The following is a 14116-nucleotide window of genomic DNA, read 5'->3' on the forward strand; positions in this document are numbered from 1 at the left end:
TTCTTATGCACAAGTAATTAAAAAAGAGTGTTTGAGGAATGAGTCCAGTTAGTAGTTGATAATATGTCAGTTTTGGGTTATGGTGGCTGGGGTACTCTAACCTGAGAGGGCAAATGTACCTGAAGTTCTGCGCTGGACGGGTTGATGGGAAGGAGGACCCCTGTTGGTAGATCTGCTGGTTTGCAGCCGCTGAGGTGGATGAAATTGCCTTGTTCTGGTCAGCTGCAAAATAAGTAACAAAAAAGAAAATGAGACCTCATTTACACCACCAAAACTTCCACTATATTGTAAATTACTGAACACAGCTGAAAGACTGAACTGATTCAGGGGACACCAGAAAGATAAACAAGTTACATAATTCTGTTATAGATTCAGACAGGATGGGAATAGGCCCCTTGTGGCAAACTCCATAAGACACGGGCAGAATTGGGACATTCAGTCTATCAAGTCTGCTCTGCCATTCCATCGTGGCTGACTAATGATCCCCTCATCCCCATTCTTCGGCCTTCTCCCCATAATCTTTGATTCGCTTACTAATCAAGAAACTATCAACCTCTGCTTTAAATATCACCAATAACTTGGCCTCCACAGATATACCATCCTCTGGCTAAAGAAATTTCCCCTTGTCTCTGTTCAAAGAAGACATTCCTCAATTCTGAGGCTGTGCCTTCGATTTTTTTTGGCCCACACCAACACTGACTGACAGTGGCCAACAGGCCAACCTCTCGGATGCAAGAACAAAATGGGAAGCCCCATGAACTGCGTAAAGACAGGACCGGAGGTCAGATGTGAACACACTGCCCCACAACTAGAAGAGGACTGTCACTAGCAACAAACAGTAACACACAAAAAGCAGGAGGAAAACGCATTCAGCCCCCACAACTATTTTCACATTCAGCATCTAATTTTCTAAATTTAAAATTTATTGAAGTGCTTCGTGTCAAATCAAAAGAAAAATTCCAAAACCTGTCAAAAATTTACTAAAAATTAAAAACCAAAATTGAGGCTGAAGAAGTACTCATCCACTTTGTAATTACTACTCTAACCTTCCTCAGGTACAGTACTGTATATTACCTTACCAACTCACCCAATTCATTGATGTAGAAAATTGGAGGATTACCTGTTTACAATTACTACACAAGAACAAATAGTCTCTCTCTGTAAGGTCCAACAGTACGGCAGATTTTCAACAGACCAAACCAAAATGAAGACAAAAGAGCACTCAAGACAATTCAGGGAAAAGAATATAGAGAAGCACAAATGTGGGAAACGGCACAAGACCATCTCAAAGGCACTGAACATACCACGGAGCTCAGGGCAGTCCATTGTGGATAAAGTTGAAAAAATATGAAACCACAGCTACACTGTAGTCAGGCTGCCCCTCTAAATTTAGTCACTGAAGAATGGCACTTGTAAGAGAGGCGACTGTGATGCCAATATTCACTCTGAGTGAGCTGCAGAAGCCAGTGGCTGTGACTGGAGATGGATAAAAAAATCTCTAAGGCCCTGCTCGTAAAGGGTATTTACAGAAGAGTGGCAAGAAAGAAGCCCTGTCTTTAAAAAAAGCTATTTTTTCCCACAAACACACTGCAAAGCATGAGCTAGAATATACTGTAAAGATATGGTCAATGCCTTGTGGTCAGATGAGACTAAAGTGGAACATTTTGGCTTCAACACTAAACATTATGTGTGATGTAAATCTAATACTACACATCAGCAAGGCAACGCCATCCCTACTATAAAGTATGGTGGGGAAGCATCATGCTGTGGGGTTGCTTTTCAGCATCAGGGACCGGAAACTGGTTGGATTGATAGGAAAATGAATGCTGCAGAGAGATCATGCATAAAAACTAGCTAGATTCTGTTAGAAAGTTTAACCTGGGGAGGAAGTTAGTCTTTCAGCAGGACAATGACCCAAAGCACACTGCCAGAGCAACCATGGGGTGGCTTCAAATGAAGGAAATTGATGTCCTTGAGTGGACCAGTCAGAGTCCTGACCCTAACCCATTCGAACATTTATACTTATACTTTACTTCATTGTCACCAAACAATCATCACAGTGATATTTGTTTCTGCACTTCGCACTCCCTGAAGTACAAATCAAAGTAAATATAATAAAAATTTAAATTAAATTTCTGGCAGAACCTCAAAATAGCTGCCCACCGCCCCTCCTCAACTAACCTGGCACAGCTTGAACAATTTTGCAAGGGGGAATGGACATAACTTGCTCCATCACGTTGTGCAAAGCTAACAGAGACTTATCCAACAAGACTACTGTGAGAGCTGTGAGAGGTGGTTCACACAGTACCGAGAAAAGGGGGTGAACATTTTTGAACTGCTGACATTTCAGTTTTTAATACTTTATAATTTTCCATGTTTTTTCTGTGAAAAAAAAGAGCATGTGATTCATAAATAAAATTTCTCAGTGAAATTGATCAAAATCTCTGATTGTAAAACTCGCTTATGTGAACGAAGAGGTGGGAGCGGGACAGAGGAATCAACATTTTTACCAACTTGAGCTCGGACTGCTATGCAGTCAGTGAATCGAGACATTCACTTGCCTGAGGCGATGCCACTGTAGATCTCAGAATATCGAGCGTCCGTCTCCCTGCTGTAGAGTGGCTCTGTTTTGCTGATGGGCTTTGCGTGTTCTGTAGCAGGAGTCTGCACACCAACCTACAATATCAAATGGTTCATAGACAGTGTTTGAGGGGAGGGGGGAGGGAAGGACAAAGGACAAGATAGAAGAGCAGGTAGGGTGAAAGGGAGTTGGGAAAGATAAGGGGTCATGGGGAGGGGAGGGGGTAGAGAGGGGGAAGAGAGGGAGAGAGACAGGGAAGAGAGGGAGAGAGACAGGGGAAGAGAGACGGGGAGAGGGGTAATTGTTACGTAGTCACAGACCCATCCCATCAGCACCGTACCCCAATGTTAAACACAGACCTAGCTGTGTTACACAGTCACAGATGCGTCCCGAGTACCTGGTATTATATAGTCACAGACCCGTTCCACCAGTACTATACCCCAGTTTTATACAGCGACAGACCCATTCCCAAAAGTAAGCATATTTTTCGGAGGTGGGCAGGGAAAGACACATTAAAATATGAATTAACATAATTTTCCACGTTACCTGTGAGTGATCATAGGCAAGCTCTTCTTGTCCGGTAAGGGCAGGCGTCTGCTGCAAATGCCTATGGAGGAAATTCAACATCACACGTGAATTAAGTGGAATAAAAGGTGCAGGGGATGTTAGGTTGTGCAACAGCTTTCGACAGTATTCAACCAAATGGTGTTATCTAATGCAAATTCAGGAAATCTGTAAACAATGTAAACACTAAAGTATTCAAAATAAAGTTATTGAAGTACATGTATGTCACCATACACAACACAGAGATTCACTTCATTGCGGGCAATCACAGCAAATACAAGAAACACAGAGTCAAAGAAAGACCACACACAACAGAATGGACAACCACCAATGTGCAAATACAAGAAGAGAAAAAAAAGGACATAATAACAATAAATAAACAATATATATCGAAACCTGAGATGAAGAGTCCTTGAAAGTGAGTCCATAGTTTGTGGGAACTCTTTGGTGTTGGGGTGAGTGAAGTTATCCCCACACCCTGATGGTTGAGGGGCAATAACTTCCTGATGGCAGCAGCGAGAAGAGCATGGACGAGGTGATCGGGGTCCCCGATGATGGATGCTGTTTTCCTGCGACTGTGTTCTGTGTAGATGTGCTCAATGGTGTGGATGGCTTTACCCAGGATGGGCTAGCCTATATCCACTATTTTTGTAAGCTTTTCTGTACAAGGGTATTGGTGTTTCTCTACCAGGCTAGGATACAACCAGTCAATATACTCCACTAAACATTTGTCAAAGTTTTTGATGACACGCTGAATCTTTGCAAACTCTTACGAGAGTGGAGGCACTGCCCTGCTTTCTTTGTAACTGCAGCTACAAACTGGACCCAGACAGATCCTCTGAAATTATAAATCCAACTGCCAATATTCCACCCAACTTTCCATTTTACCCAGAACCTGTTGTGATCCTAGTCCACGTTCTTCATCATCCTCACTGATACTCGTGTCAAGCTTACTCATTATTCCTGTACTCACATCCAAGTTTCCACCGTTGAGCACATGTATAAGAAAGCAGCATCCATGATTAAGGATCCTACCATACAAGTCATGCTGCTGTCATCCGGAAGGAAGTACAGGAGCCTCAGGACTCACACCACCAGGTTCACAAACAGTTATTACGCCTCAGCCATCAGGCTCTTGAACCATAGCACATAGCTTCACTTACCCCAACAGTGAACTGATTCCACAACCTAGGGACTCACTTTCAAGGACTCTATCACTAACGTTCTCAGTATTTATTTTCCTCCCTCTCTCTGTTGTCCTTTGCACACTGGCTGTTTGTAGGTCTTTGTGTGTAGTTTTTCATTGACTCTATTGTGTTTCTTTGTATTTACTGTTAAAGCCTGTACAAAAATGAGTCAGTGTGGTATATAGTGACATAAGTACTTTGATAATAAACTTACTTTGTTTTTTGAAGTTGTTGTATCACTAAAGGTCCCAGCACTAATCACTCTGGTACACTGCTGGCTACCAACTTAGCCACTGGCTAAAGACACCATTCTACCACTACCTTCTGTCTTCTTAATTAAGCCAATTCATCTGGGATCTCTTGACCTATTGGACCAGATTACCACAGAGGACATCAAATGCCTTACTAAAGTCCCTGCAGACTACCCACTCTGCCTTCATCAATCATAGTTACCTCCTCAAAAGACATGGCCTGAGGGAAGAAGCTGCGTCCCATCCTAGCAGTTCTTGTCCTAGTGCTACGTTATCTCCTGCCTGATGGTAAGGGTGAAAGAAATTGTTAGATTGATGGAAGAGATCATTGACAATGCTAAGAGCCCTGCATTCACAATGTTCCCAATAAATATCTCTAATGGGTGGAAGGAGAGACCCTGATGATACCCTCAGCAGTTTGTGCAATCTTTTGTAGGGACTTGTATAACCATATAACAATTACAGCATGGAAACAGGCCATCTCGGCCCTTCTAGTCTGTGCCGACGCTTACACTCACCTAGTCCCACTGGCCGCACTCAGCCCATATCCCTCCATTCCTTTCCTGTCCATATACCTATCCAATTTTACTTTAAATGACAATACCGAACCTGCCTCTACCACTTCTACTGGAAGCTCATTCCACAGAACTACCACTCTCTGAGTAAAGAAATTCCTCCTCATGTTACCCTTAAACTTCTGCCCCCTAACTCTCAAATCATGTCTTCTTGTTTGAATCTCCCTACTCTCAATGGAAGCCTATCCATGTCAACTCAATCTATCCCCCTCATTATTTTAAATACCTCTATCAAGTCCCCCCCAACCTTCTACGCTCCAAAGAATAAAGACCTAACTTGTTTAGCCTTTCCCTGTAACTTAGGTGCTGAAACCCAGGTAACATTCTAGTAATTCTTCTCTGTACTCTCTCTATTTTGTTGATATCTTTCCTATAATTTGGTGACCAGAACTTTACACAATACTCAAAATTCGGCCTTACCAATGCCTTGTACAATTTTAACATTACATCCCAACTCCTATACTCAATGCTCTGATTTATAAAGGCCAGCATACCAAAAGCTTTCTTCACTACCCTATCCACGTGAGATTCCACCTTCAGGGAACTATGCACGATTATTCCTAGATCACTCTGTTCTACTGCATTCTTCAATGCCCTACCATTTACCATGTATGTCCTATTTGGATTATGCCTACCAAAATGTAGCACCTCACACTTATCAGCATTAAACTCCATCTGCCATCATTCAGCCCACTCTTCTAACTGGCCTAAATCTCTCTGCAAGATTTGAAAACCGACTTCATTATCCACAATGCCACCTACCTTAGTATCATCTGCATACTTACTAATCCAATTTACCACCCCATCATCCAGATCATTAATGTATATGACAAACAATATTGGACCCAATACAGATTCCTGAGGCACACCACTAGTCACTGGGGCCTCCAACCTGACAAACAGTTATCCACCACTACTCTCTGGCATCTCCCATCTAGCCACTGTTGAATCCATTTTACTACTTCAATATTAATACCTAACGATTGAACCTTCCTAACTTCCGTGCGGAACCTGGTCAAAGGCCTTACTGAAGTCCATATAGACAACATCCACTGCTTTACCCTCGTCAACTTCCCTTGTAACCTCTTCAAAAAATTCAATAAGATTTGTCAAACATGACCTTCCACACACAAATCCATGCTGACTATTCCTAATCAGACCCTGTCTATCCAGATAATTATATATACCATCTCTAAGAATACTTTCCATTAACTTACCCACCACTGACATCAAACTGACAGGCCTATAATTGCTAGGTTTACTCTGAGAACCCTTTTTAAACAATGAAACCACATGAGCTATACACCAATCCTCCTGCACCATCCCCGTTTCTAATGACATTTGAAATATTTCTGTCAGAGCCCCTGCTATTTCTACACCAACTTCCCTCAAGATCCTAGGGAATATCCTGTCAGGACCTGGAGATTTATCCACTTTTATATTCCTTAAAAGTACCAGTACTTCCTCCTCTTTAATTGTCATAGTTTCCATAACTTCCCTACTTGTTTCCCTTACCTTACACAATTCAATATCCTTCTCCTTAGTGAATACCGAAGAAAAGAAATTGTTCAAAATCTCCGCCATCTCTTTCGGCTCCACACATAGCTGTCCACTCTGATTCTCTAAGGGACCAATTTTATCCCTCACTATCCTTTTGCTATTGATATAACTGTACAAACCATTCGGATTTATTTTTACCTTACTTGCCAAAGCAACCTCGTATCTTCTTTTAGCTTTTCTAATTTCTTTCTTAAGATTCTTTTTACATTCTTTATATTCCTCGAGCACCTCATTTACTCCTTGCTGCCCATATTTATTATAGATCTTCCTCTTTTTCTGAACCAAGTTTCCAATATCCCTTGAAAACCATGGCGCTCTCAAACTTTTAACCTTTCCTTTCAACCTAACAGGAACAAAAAGATTCTGTACCCTCAAAATTTCACCTTTAAATGACCTCGATTTCTCTATTACATCCTTCCCATAAAACAAATTGTCCCAATCCACTCCTTCTAAGTCCTTTCGCATCTCTTCAGTTAGCCTTTCTCCAATCAAAAATCTCAACCCTGGGTCCAGTCCTATCCTTCTCCATAATTATATTGAAACTAATGGTATTGTGATCACTGGACCCAAAGTGCTCCCCAACACATACATCCGTCACCTGACCTATCTCATTCCCTAACAGGAGGTCCAACACTGCTCCTTCTCTAGTCGGTACCTCTAAGTATTGCTACAAAAATCTATCCTGCACACATTTTACAAACTCCAAACCATCCAGCCCTTTTACAGAATGGGCTTCCCAGTCTATGTGTGGAAAATTAAAATCTCCCACAATCACAACCTTGTGCTTACTACAAATATCTGCTATCTCCTTACAAATTTGCTCCTCCAATTCTCGCTCCCCATTAGGTGGTCTATAATACACCCTTATAAGTGTTACTACATCTTTCCCATTCCTCAATTCCACCCTAACAGCCTCCCTAGATGAGCTCTCTAATCTATCCTGCCGATTTTATCACACCTGAAGCAACGAAATCCAGGAATATTTAGTTGCTAATCACACCCCTCCTGCAACCATGTTTCACTAATAGTTATAACATCTTATTTCCAGGTATCAGTCCATGCTCTAAGCTCATCCACCTTTCTTACAATGCTCCTAGCATTAAAATAGATGCATTTAAGAAACTTTCCACCTCTTCCTCTCTGTTTATCCCTAACGATGAGATCAACTTTATTATTTTTTTCTCCCTTCTCCCCTACATCTTCGGTCTGAGCGCTCCCCTTCTCTATCACCTGCCTATCCTCCCTCACACACTGTCTACTAGCTTTCTCTATTTGTGAACTAACCTCCTCTCCCCTAGTATCTTCAAATTGATTCCCACCCCCCAACCATTCTAGTTTAAAGTCTCTCCAGTAGCCTTAGCAAATCTCCCCACCAGGATATTGGTGCCCCTAGGATTCAAGTGTAACCCATCCTTTTTGTACAGGTCACACCTGCCCCAAAAGAGGTCCTAATGATCCAGAAACTTGAATCCCTGCCCCCTGCTCCAATCCATGCATTTATCCTCCACCTCGTTCCATTCCTACTCTCACTGTCGCGTGGCACAGGCAGTAATCCCGAGATTACTACATTTGCGGTTCTTCTTCTTAACTGCCTTCCTAACTCCCTATACTCTCGTTTCAGGACCTCTTTCCCTTTCCTACCTACGTCATTGGTACCTACATGTACCACGACCTCTGGTTCCTCACCCTCCCACAAGGATATCTTGGATACGATCAGAAACATCCCGAACCCTGGCACCAGGGAGGCAAACTACCATCCTGGTCTCCTGATCGCGTCCACAGAATCGCCTATTTGACCCCCTAACTATCGAGTTCCCCTATTACTACTGCCTTCCTCTTCCTTTCACTACCCTTCTGAGCTACAGGGCCAGACTCTGTGCTGGAGACACGGCCACTGTTGCTTCCCCCAGGGAGGCTGTCTCCCCCAACAGTACTCAAACAGGAGTACTTATTGTCAAGGGGTACAGCCACTGGGGTACTCTCTAGTACCTGACTCTTCCCCTTCCCCCTCCTAACCATGACCACCCGCCTGTTAGGGACCAGTTCCCTAACACAGTCCCTTAAGAGCTGCAGCTCGGTGCACTTGGCGCAGATGTGGACTTCCGGGAGGCTAGGAGACTCCAGGACCTCCCACATCCGACACCGAGAACAACAAGCTGCCCTCACACTCATACTTCCCCTTTCCTCAAGTAACAGGAAAAAACTGAAACCTAAACCTACCTTGCCTTGCCCACTTCCGCGTTGAACCAAAGCCCTTAAGTCTACACTCTGCTCCCGGCTCACTCCACTGCCCGCTGTATAAGGCTGTCCTTTTAAAATCTTCCCCGCTTCACTGCCCACCATCACACGCCTGCTCAGTCCCGCCTCTCTTAACTCCAATGTAGAATAAGAAAAATTCAAGATGGCTCCCGCCACACTCCCGTTCTGATCCTCCGACTTCCTTCTCCAAACGAAAAGACTTGTGGTCATACCTTGCAATTCTTGTACCACACAGTAATAATAGTTGGTCAGGACACTCTCAATGGTGCAATAGTGCTCCTGTAAAAATTGGTTGGGGGGGTACCTTCCAAACATACGTAAATCCTATCCCCGAGTATTTCCCTCAGTAACTTTCTACCACCGACACAAATACAAAAGTCACCTGTTTCCTTCCTTATTTCTGCTGCCCTTCTGAAATGAGGGACAGTGTGGAAAGTCGGGGGTCAGTCTAGGGGCAGGGACATGGAAGTGAGAAGTCAGGGGCAGTCACTCCAAGGTCGGCAAGTCCAGAGGTCAGAAACCCAGAGCTAGCTGAACTGTGTTGGTTGTCAAAGCAAACAAGCATTTCATTGCATGTTTCTATGTACATGTAACTGTTTAGTATGTTTCCTAGTGGTTATAGTATGTATATGCAGTTGTTCAGTGTGTCCTCCAGTGGTTACAGTTCTTTGTATGATTCTGGAAGCTTCTCTGGTATTGCATTATTTGAATAGGGGCTATCTGATTGGTTAACTCTTCAATCTACAAATGGAAGGAAATGTCTCTTATCTGTGGGGTAGCAGAAGGGCAGAGCATGTAAGCTCACCATCATTAGTCTTTATTCTTTTCCTTCCTTTCTTCTCTGTTCCTAGACTCTCACTATTCCCTGCTTCCAATTCGCTCTTAATAAAACAATCATGAAGCAACAAGTTGCTTGCCTCTTTCTGGCCTTCCCGAAGAACCTTGGATCAAAAACATCAGCATCTGGTGCTTTTGAATCAGAATGTGATAAATAAATCTAAATTTAACATTAGCTCGCTGGTCTCGCTGACTAAAGTGTCGTGGGAGATCAGAACACCAAGGCAGCAGTGTATGCTGCTGTCAAAATAAGCAATGTGACTGACTGTAACGTCAAAACAGCAAGCTGTTGGTCTCCCTCTCTCACTATAGTAGGAACAATACCCCTCTCTCCCTGTTAGTGAGGGAGAGGAGAGCGAGCCTGTGGCATGTTGAACTGCTGGGATGAACAGTGGTTTCTGATGCACTCTGTTTCATGGTCTCTTTAGGGCATATATGTCAAACTCAAGGCCCGCGGGCCAAATCCGGCCCAGGCGTGTGGAATTATCTTTGGCCTGCGAGATAATATCTAATTACTATTAAAGCTGGCCCGAGTAATTGAAGCGCCAATGGCGTATGATATGGCTAAAGCTGAGTTTATTCAGGTACCAGGTTTTCAGGGTTTTTAGTGTTTATTCAGCAGTCTTCTTCATAAGAAACGGAATTTGTAAAGTGTAACACTTTGTAGTTATAGCAGAGACTGAGACACATGAGAGCAGGCTGAAAAACGGAGGCAACGAAAGCTGCGTTCGCACGCATCCGACTGATCCCGCCCGCATGAAGCTGCATTTTGCTCAATCCGGCCCGTGACCTAAAATGAGTTTGACACCCTTGCTTTAGGGGCTTCGCTACTGCTTTCATGCTGGGTGGACAGGTGGGGGAGGGGGGTGCTGATGCTTGTCCATGGAGGGGAGGGGACTTTGGAGTCCTCACGTTTTCCTGTCATTCATTTTTTGGGATTTTTCTTCTGATTTGTGTATGTTTGCAGGGTAAGACTTTCAGGTCATATACTGCATACATTCTCTGATATTAAATGGAACCATTGAGCTATCCACCAGTGATCTGGCAGCTAAGCCATGGTTAATAAAGATGTAACTATCAGTCAGAGCCTCAGCTGTCCCCTCCCAGTAACCCAGGTCCATTATCACCCAGGACTGAGGATTTATCCCCTCTTATTATCATCCAAACGCTTCCTTTTCATTAATTCTGACCTGCTTTAGATTATTTATCTGAATTACCTCCTGAATTTAATATAATCTTCTTTTCCCTGGTGAATGCAGATAAGAATTCTCACCCTCATGGTAAAGCAGCCAAAATAACCAAAGACCCCACCCACCCTGGACATTCTCCCTTTTGACTCTTTCCCATTATGCAAAAGCCTGAAAAGATGTACCATCAGGTTCAAGGACAAGACAGCACGGTAGTGTGGTGGTTAGCATGACATTATTACAGCGCCAGCTTTAAGATCGGGATTTAATTCCCATTGCTGTATATAAGAAATTTGTACATTCTCCATGTGACCATGTAGGTCTCCTCCAGGTGCTCTGGTTTCCTCTGTACGAGTTAGTAGTGAGTTGTGGGCATGTTATGTTGGCACCGGGGGCTGCCCATAATCCTCAGATTTGACGGAAACAATTCACATCACTGTATGTTTTGCTGTACACTGACAAATAAAGAAAGATCTATAAATAAATCTCTAGAGATCTTTAAAAGATCTCTAAACCTTTTTTCTTCTATCCTGTTGTTACATGACTATTGACTGGTCCCCCTAGTACGATAAGATAGGAGTCTTGACCTCACAATCGACCATCACGGCTCTTGCATCTTACCGTCTACCTGCATTCTGCTTTCTCTGTAACACTTCATTTTGTACACTGTTATCGTTTGTCCCTTGTATTACCTCGATGCATTGTTGTGATGAAATGTTCTGTATGGATGGTGTGTGAAACAGCTACATGGAGCACCGTCGCAGGAAAGCAGCATCCATCATCACCATTCTCTTCTCACTGCTCCATCTCAGGAAGGAGGTTCAGGAGCCTTAGGACACACACCACCAGGTTCAGGAACAGTTATCACCCCTCAACCATCAGGCTCTTGAAGCAGAGGAGATAACTTCACTCACCCCAAAAATGAACTGTTCCCATAAACTACGGACTCACTTTGAAGGACTGTTCATCTCATGTTCTCGATTTTCCTTGGCTATTTGTTATTATGATTATATTTTTTATCTTTTTGTACTTGCACTGTTTCTTTTACACTTTAATTGTCGTCTTGCTATTTGTGGTTTTTCACTAATTCTCATGTTTCTTGTATTGACTGTGATTGTCTGCAAAATATATCAGGGTTGCATATGGTGACATATATGTACTTTGATAACAAATTTGCCTTGAACTTTGAAAACAAGTTCTTCATGTACCTCAATACACCAATTTACACTGATTTGGGTTCTCGCCCACGACCCCAGCTCCACACAAAACCCTTTGGTTTGACTCACTCTTTCCACAGGCTATTTTATGACCCCTTTCAGCCCTCCTAATTCCTTTAAGTTCTCTCCTGCACCGCCAACACCTACTTGACATTGGTGTTCGTGCAGACAATGTATTCGATGTCATCGGAGTACGGGTTCTGGAAGGTGAAGCAGCTCGTCCTGATCACCACCCACTCGCGGCTCTTGGTCTGGAACCGGAACATGACCGACAGCACCTGCCCCTTCAGTGAGATCACCTGCCGGCAAAGGAGAAGCAAGTGTTAGAGACCACCAGGGAAGGCAAGGTCTTCAGTTCAAGTGGAAGAGAAGCCAGCAATCTTGATTCAAGTACACGGGGCTTTACTGAGCCCCACCTTGAGAACTGCATGGGATTTGGTTTCATCCAAGGTGATGCGGATTAAGGTGTATAATATTCTTTTTTTTTGTAGTTTAATCTTTCCTACCACCTCCCAGCCTCTTACTTCATCTCCCCCTCTCCCATCCACTCAACCTGGCTTCACCTACCACCTGCCATCTTGTACTTTTCCCCCCCTCCCTCCAAGTTCTTATTCTAGCTTCTGCCCCCTTCCTTTCCAATCCTGACGAAGGACTTTGGCTTGAAACATTGACTGCTTATTCCTCTCCACAGATGCTGCCTGAGCTGCTGAGTTCCGGTAGGTGGGTAGGGGTGTGTGCGTGTGTGTTACTCTGGATTTCCAGTATCTGCAGAATCTCTTGTGCTTAGACAGTTAGGGATAATAGGAAGAGGATCACAGCATTGAAATGGCAACAGTCTGACCGAAAGGAGGATCAGGCCCAACTCCTGCTCTCAATTCCCAATCTATAAGGAGTGGCTCCTACTTACAAATCACCGAGACTCCCAGATTCAGATCACCTGCACACACTGGCAGTTCCACTTAAGTACAAATACACTGCTCTTATCAAAACAACTTCTGTTCAAAATACACTGTTCAGATATTGCTCTGGCTAATTGAACTTGTTGCAAAGATTTTTAGCCACTGCATGGAACATTACCTGCTGAAAACTGTCTCGCAGGAGTCCTTTATCTTCAGGATGGGCAAATTCCACAATATCTTTCCCAAGTAACTCCTTAAAAAAAAACAATGAAGATTATGAACCCACAGAGAGTACTTCAGACCTGTCAGTGCTGTTCGGAAGGATAGGGAGGGACAGAGGGAGGGAGGGAGGGGTAAATTTAGCAGTAGGACACCTTCAGCTTGGATCAGAGAGACCCACAAGTCCGATCATCAATGTCCCAATTACACTGATCTTATTTTATCCTCTCCACATTCTCTTTCAAGACCAAGACTATTTAATGTTATTTCCAGTATTTAAGTGATACATTGATCGATTGTATGTCCATAAAGTGGCACTAGACACAGGAGTGTCTGTACATAGGTGACTGACAGGAAATGAAGTAGTAGTGATGGCGGACGCTGTGGCGGAGGGATTAGTGGGTGGAGGCGTTGATCAACCTTATTGCTTGGAAAATTTGAGTCTAGTGGTCCTGGCGTGGATGCTATGTAGCCTCCTCCGATGGGAGTAGAAACTCCAAACCGGATTCTATGCCCTCACCCACACACTCAGTATGTAGTTGCCAATTACCAACCCTGTTCCCTTTACCCTTTGGGTTTAGGGATGTGGGAACCAAACCAGAACACCTAGGGGAAACCCACAGTGTCGCCGAGAGAACACGCAAAGACCATGTGTCAGCAGCAGAGGTTGGGACAGAACAGGAGTCCCTGTGAGGGAGCTGCCCAACCAGGCAGCCCGAAAGTTCAAAAACTTCAAAGTAACTTCACTAAATTTGTTATCAAAATACATATACAAAGATT

At 43.6% G+C, this 14116-nt stretch overlaps 1 protein-coding gene across 5 annotated transcripts in view; it reads right to left on the minus strand.

Moving 5' to 3' along the window:
• LOC140735846 (aryl hydrocarbon receptor nuclear translocator-like) overlaps positions 1–14116 on the minus strand; it is an 84068-nt gene that overhangs the window by 23242 nt on the left and 46710 nt on the right. For all 5 annotated transcript variants that reach the window (XM_073061365.1, XM_073061366.1, XM_073061364.1 and 2 more), the window contains 5 exons: positions 13296–13370; positions 12366–12517; positions 3128–3188; positions 2562–2676; positions 120–222 (listed from right to left, as the gene is read on the minus strand). In XM_073061365.1, the coding sequence (XP_072917466.1) occupies positions 120–222; positions 2562–2676; positions 3128–3188; positions 12366–12517; positions 13296–13370 (506 nt within the window). The remainder of the gene's footprint in view (positions 1–119; positions 223–2561; positions 2677–3127; positions 3189–12365; positions 12518–13295; positions 13371–14116) is intronic.

This window comes from Hemitrygon akajei, chromosome 11, assembly GCF_048418815.1.
Source record: "Hemitrygon akajei chromosome 11, sHemAka1.3, whole genome shotgun sequence".
Classification (NCBI taxonomy): Eukaryota; Metazoa; Chordata; class Chondrichthyes; order Myliobatiformes; family Dasyatidae; genus Hemitrygon; species Hemitrygon akajei.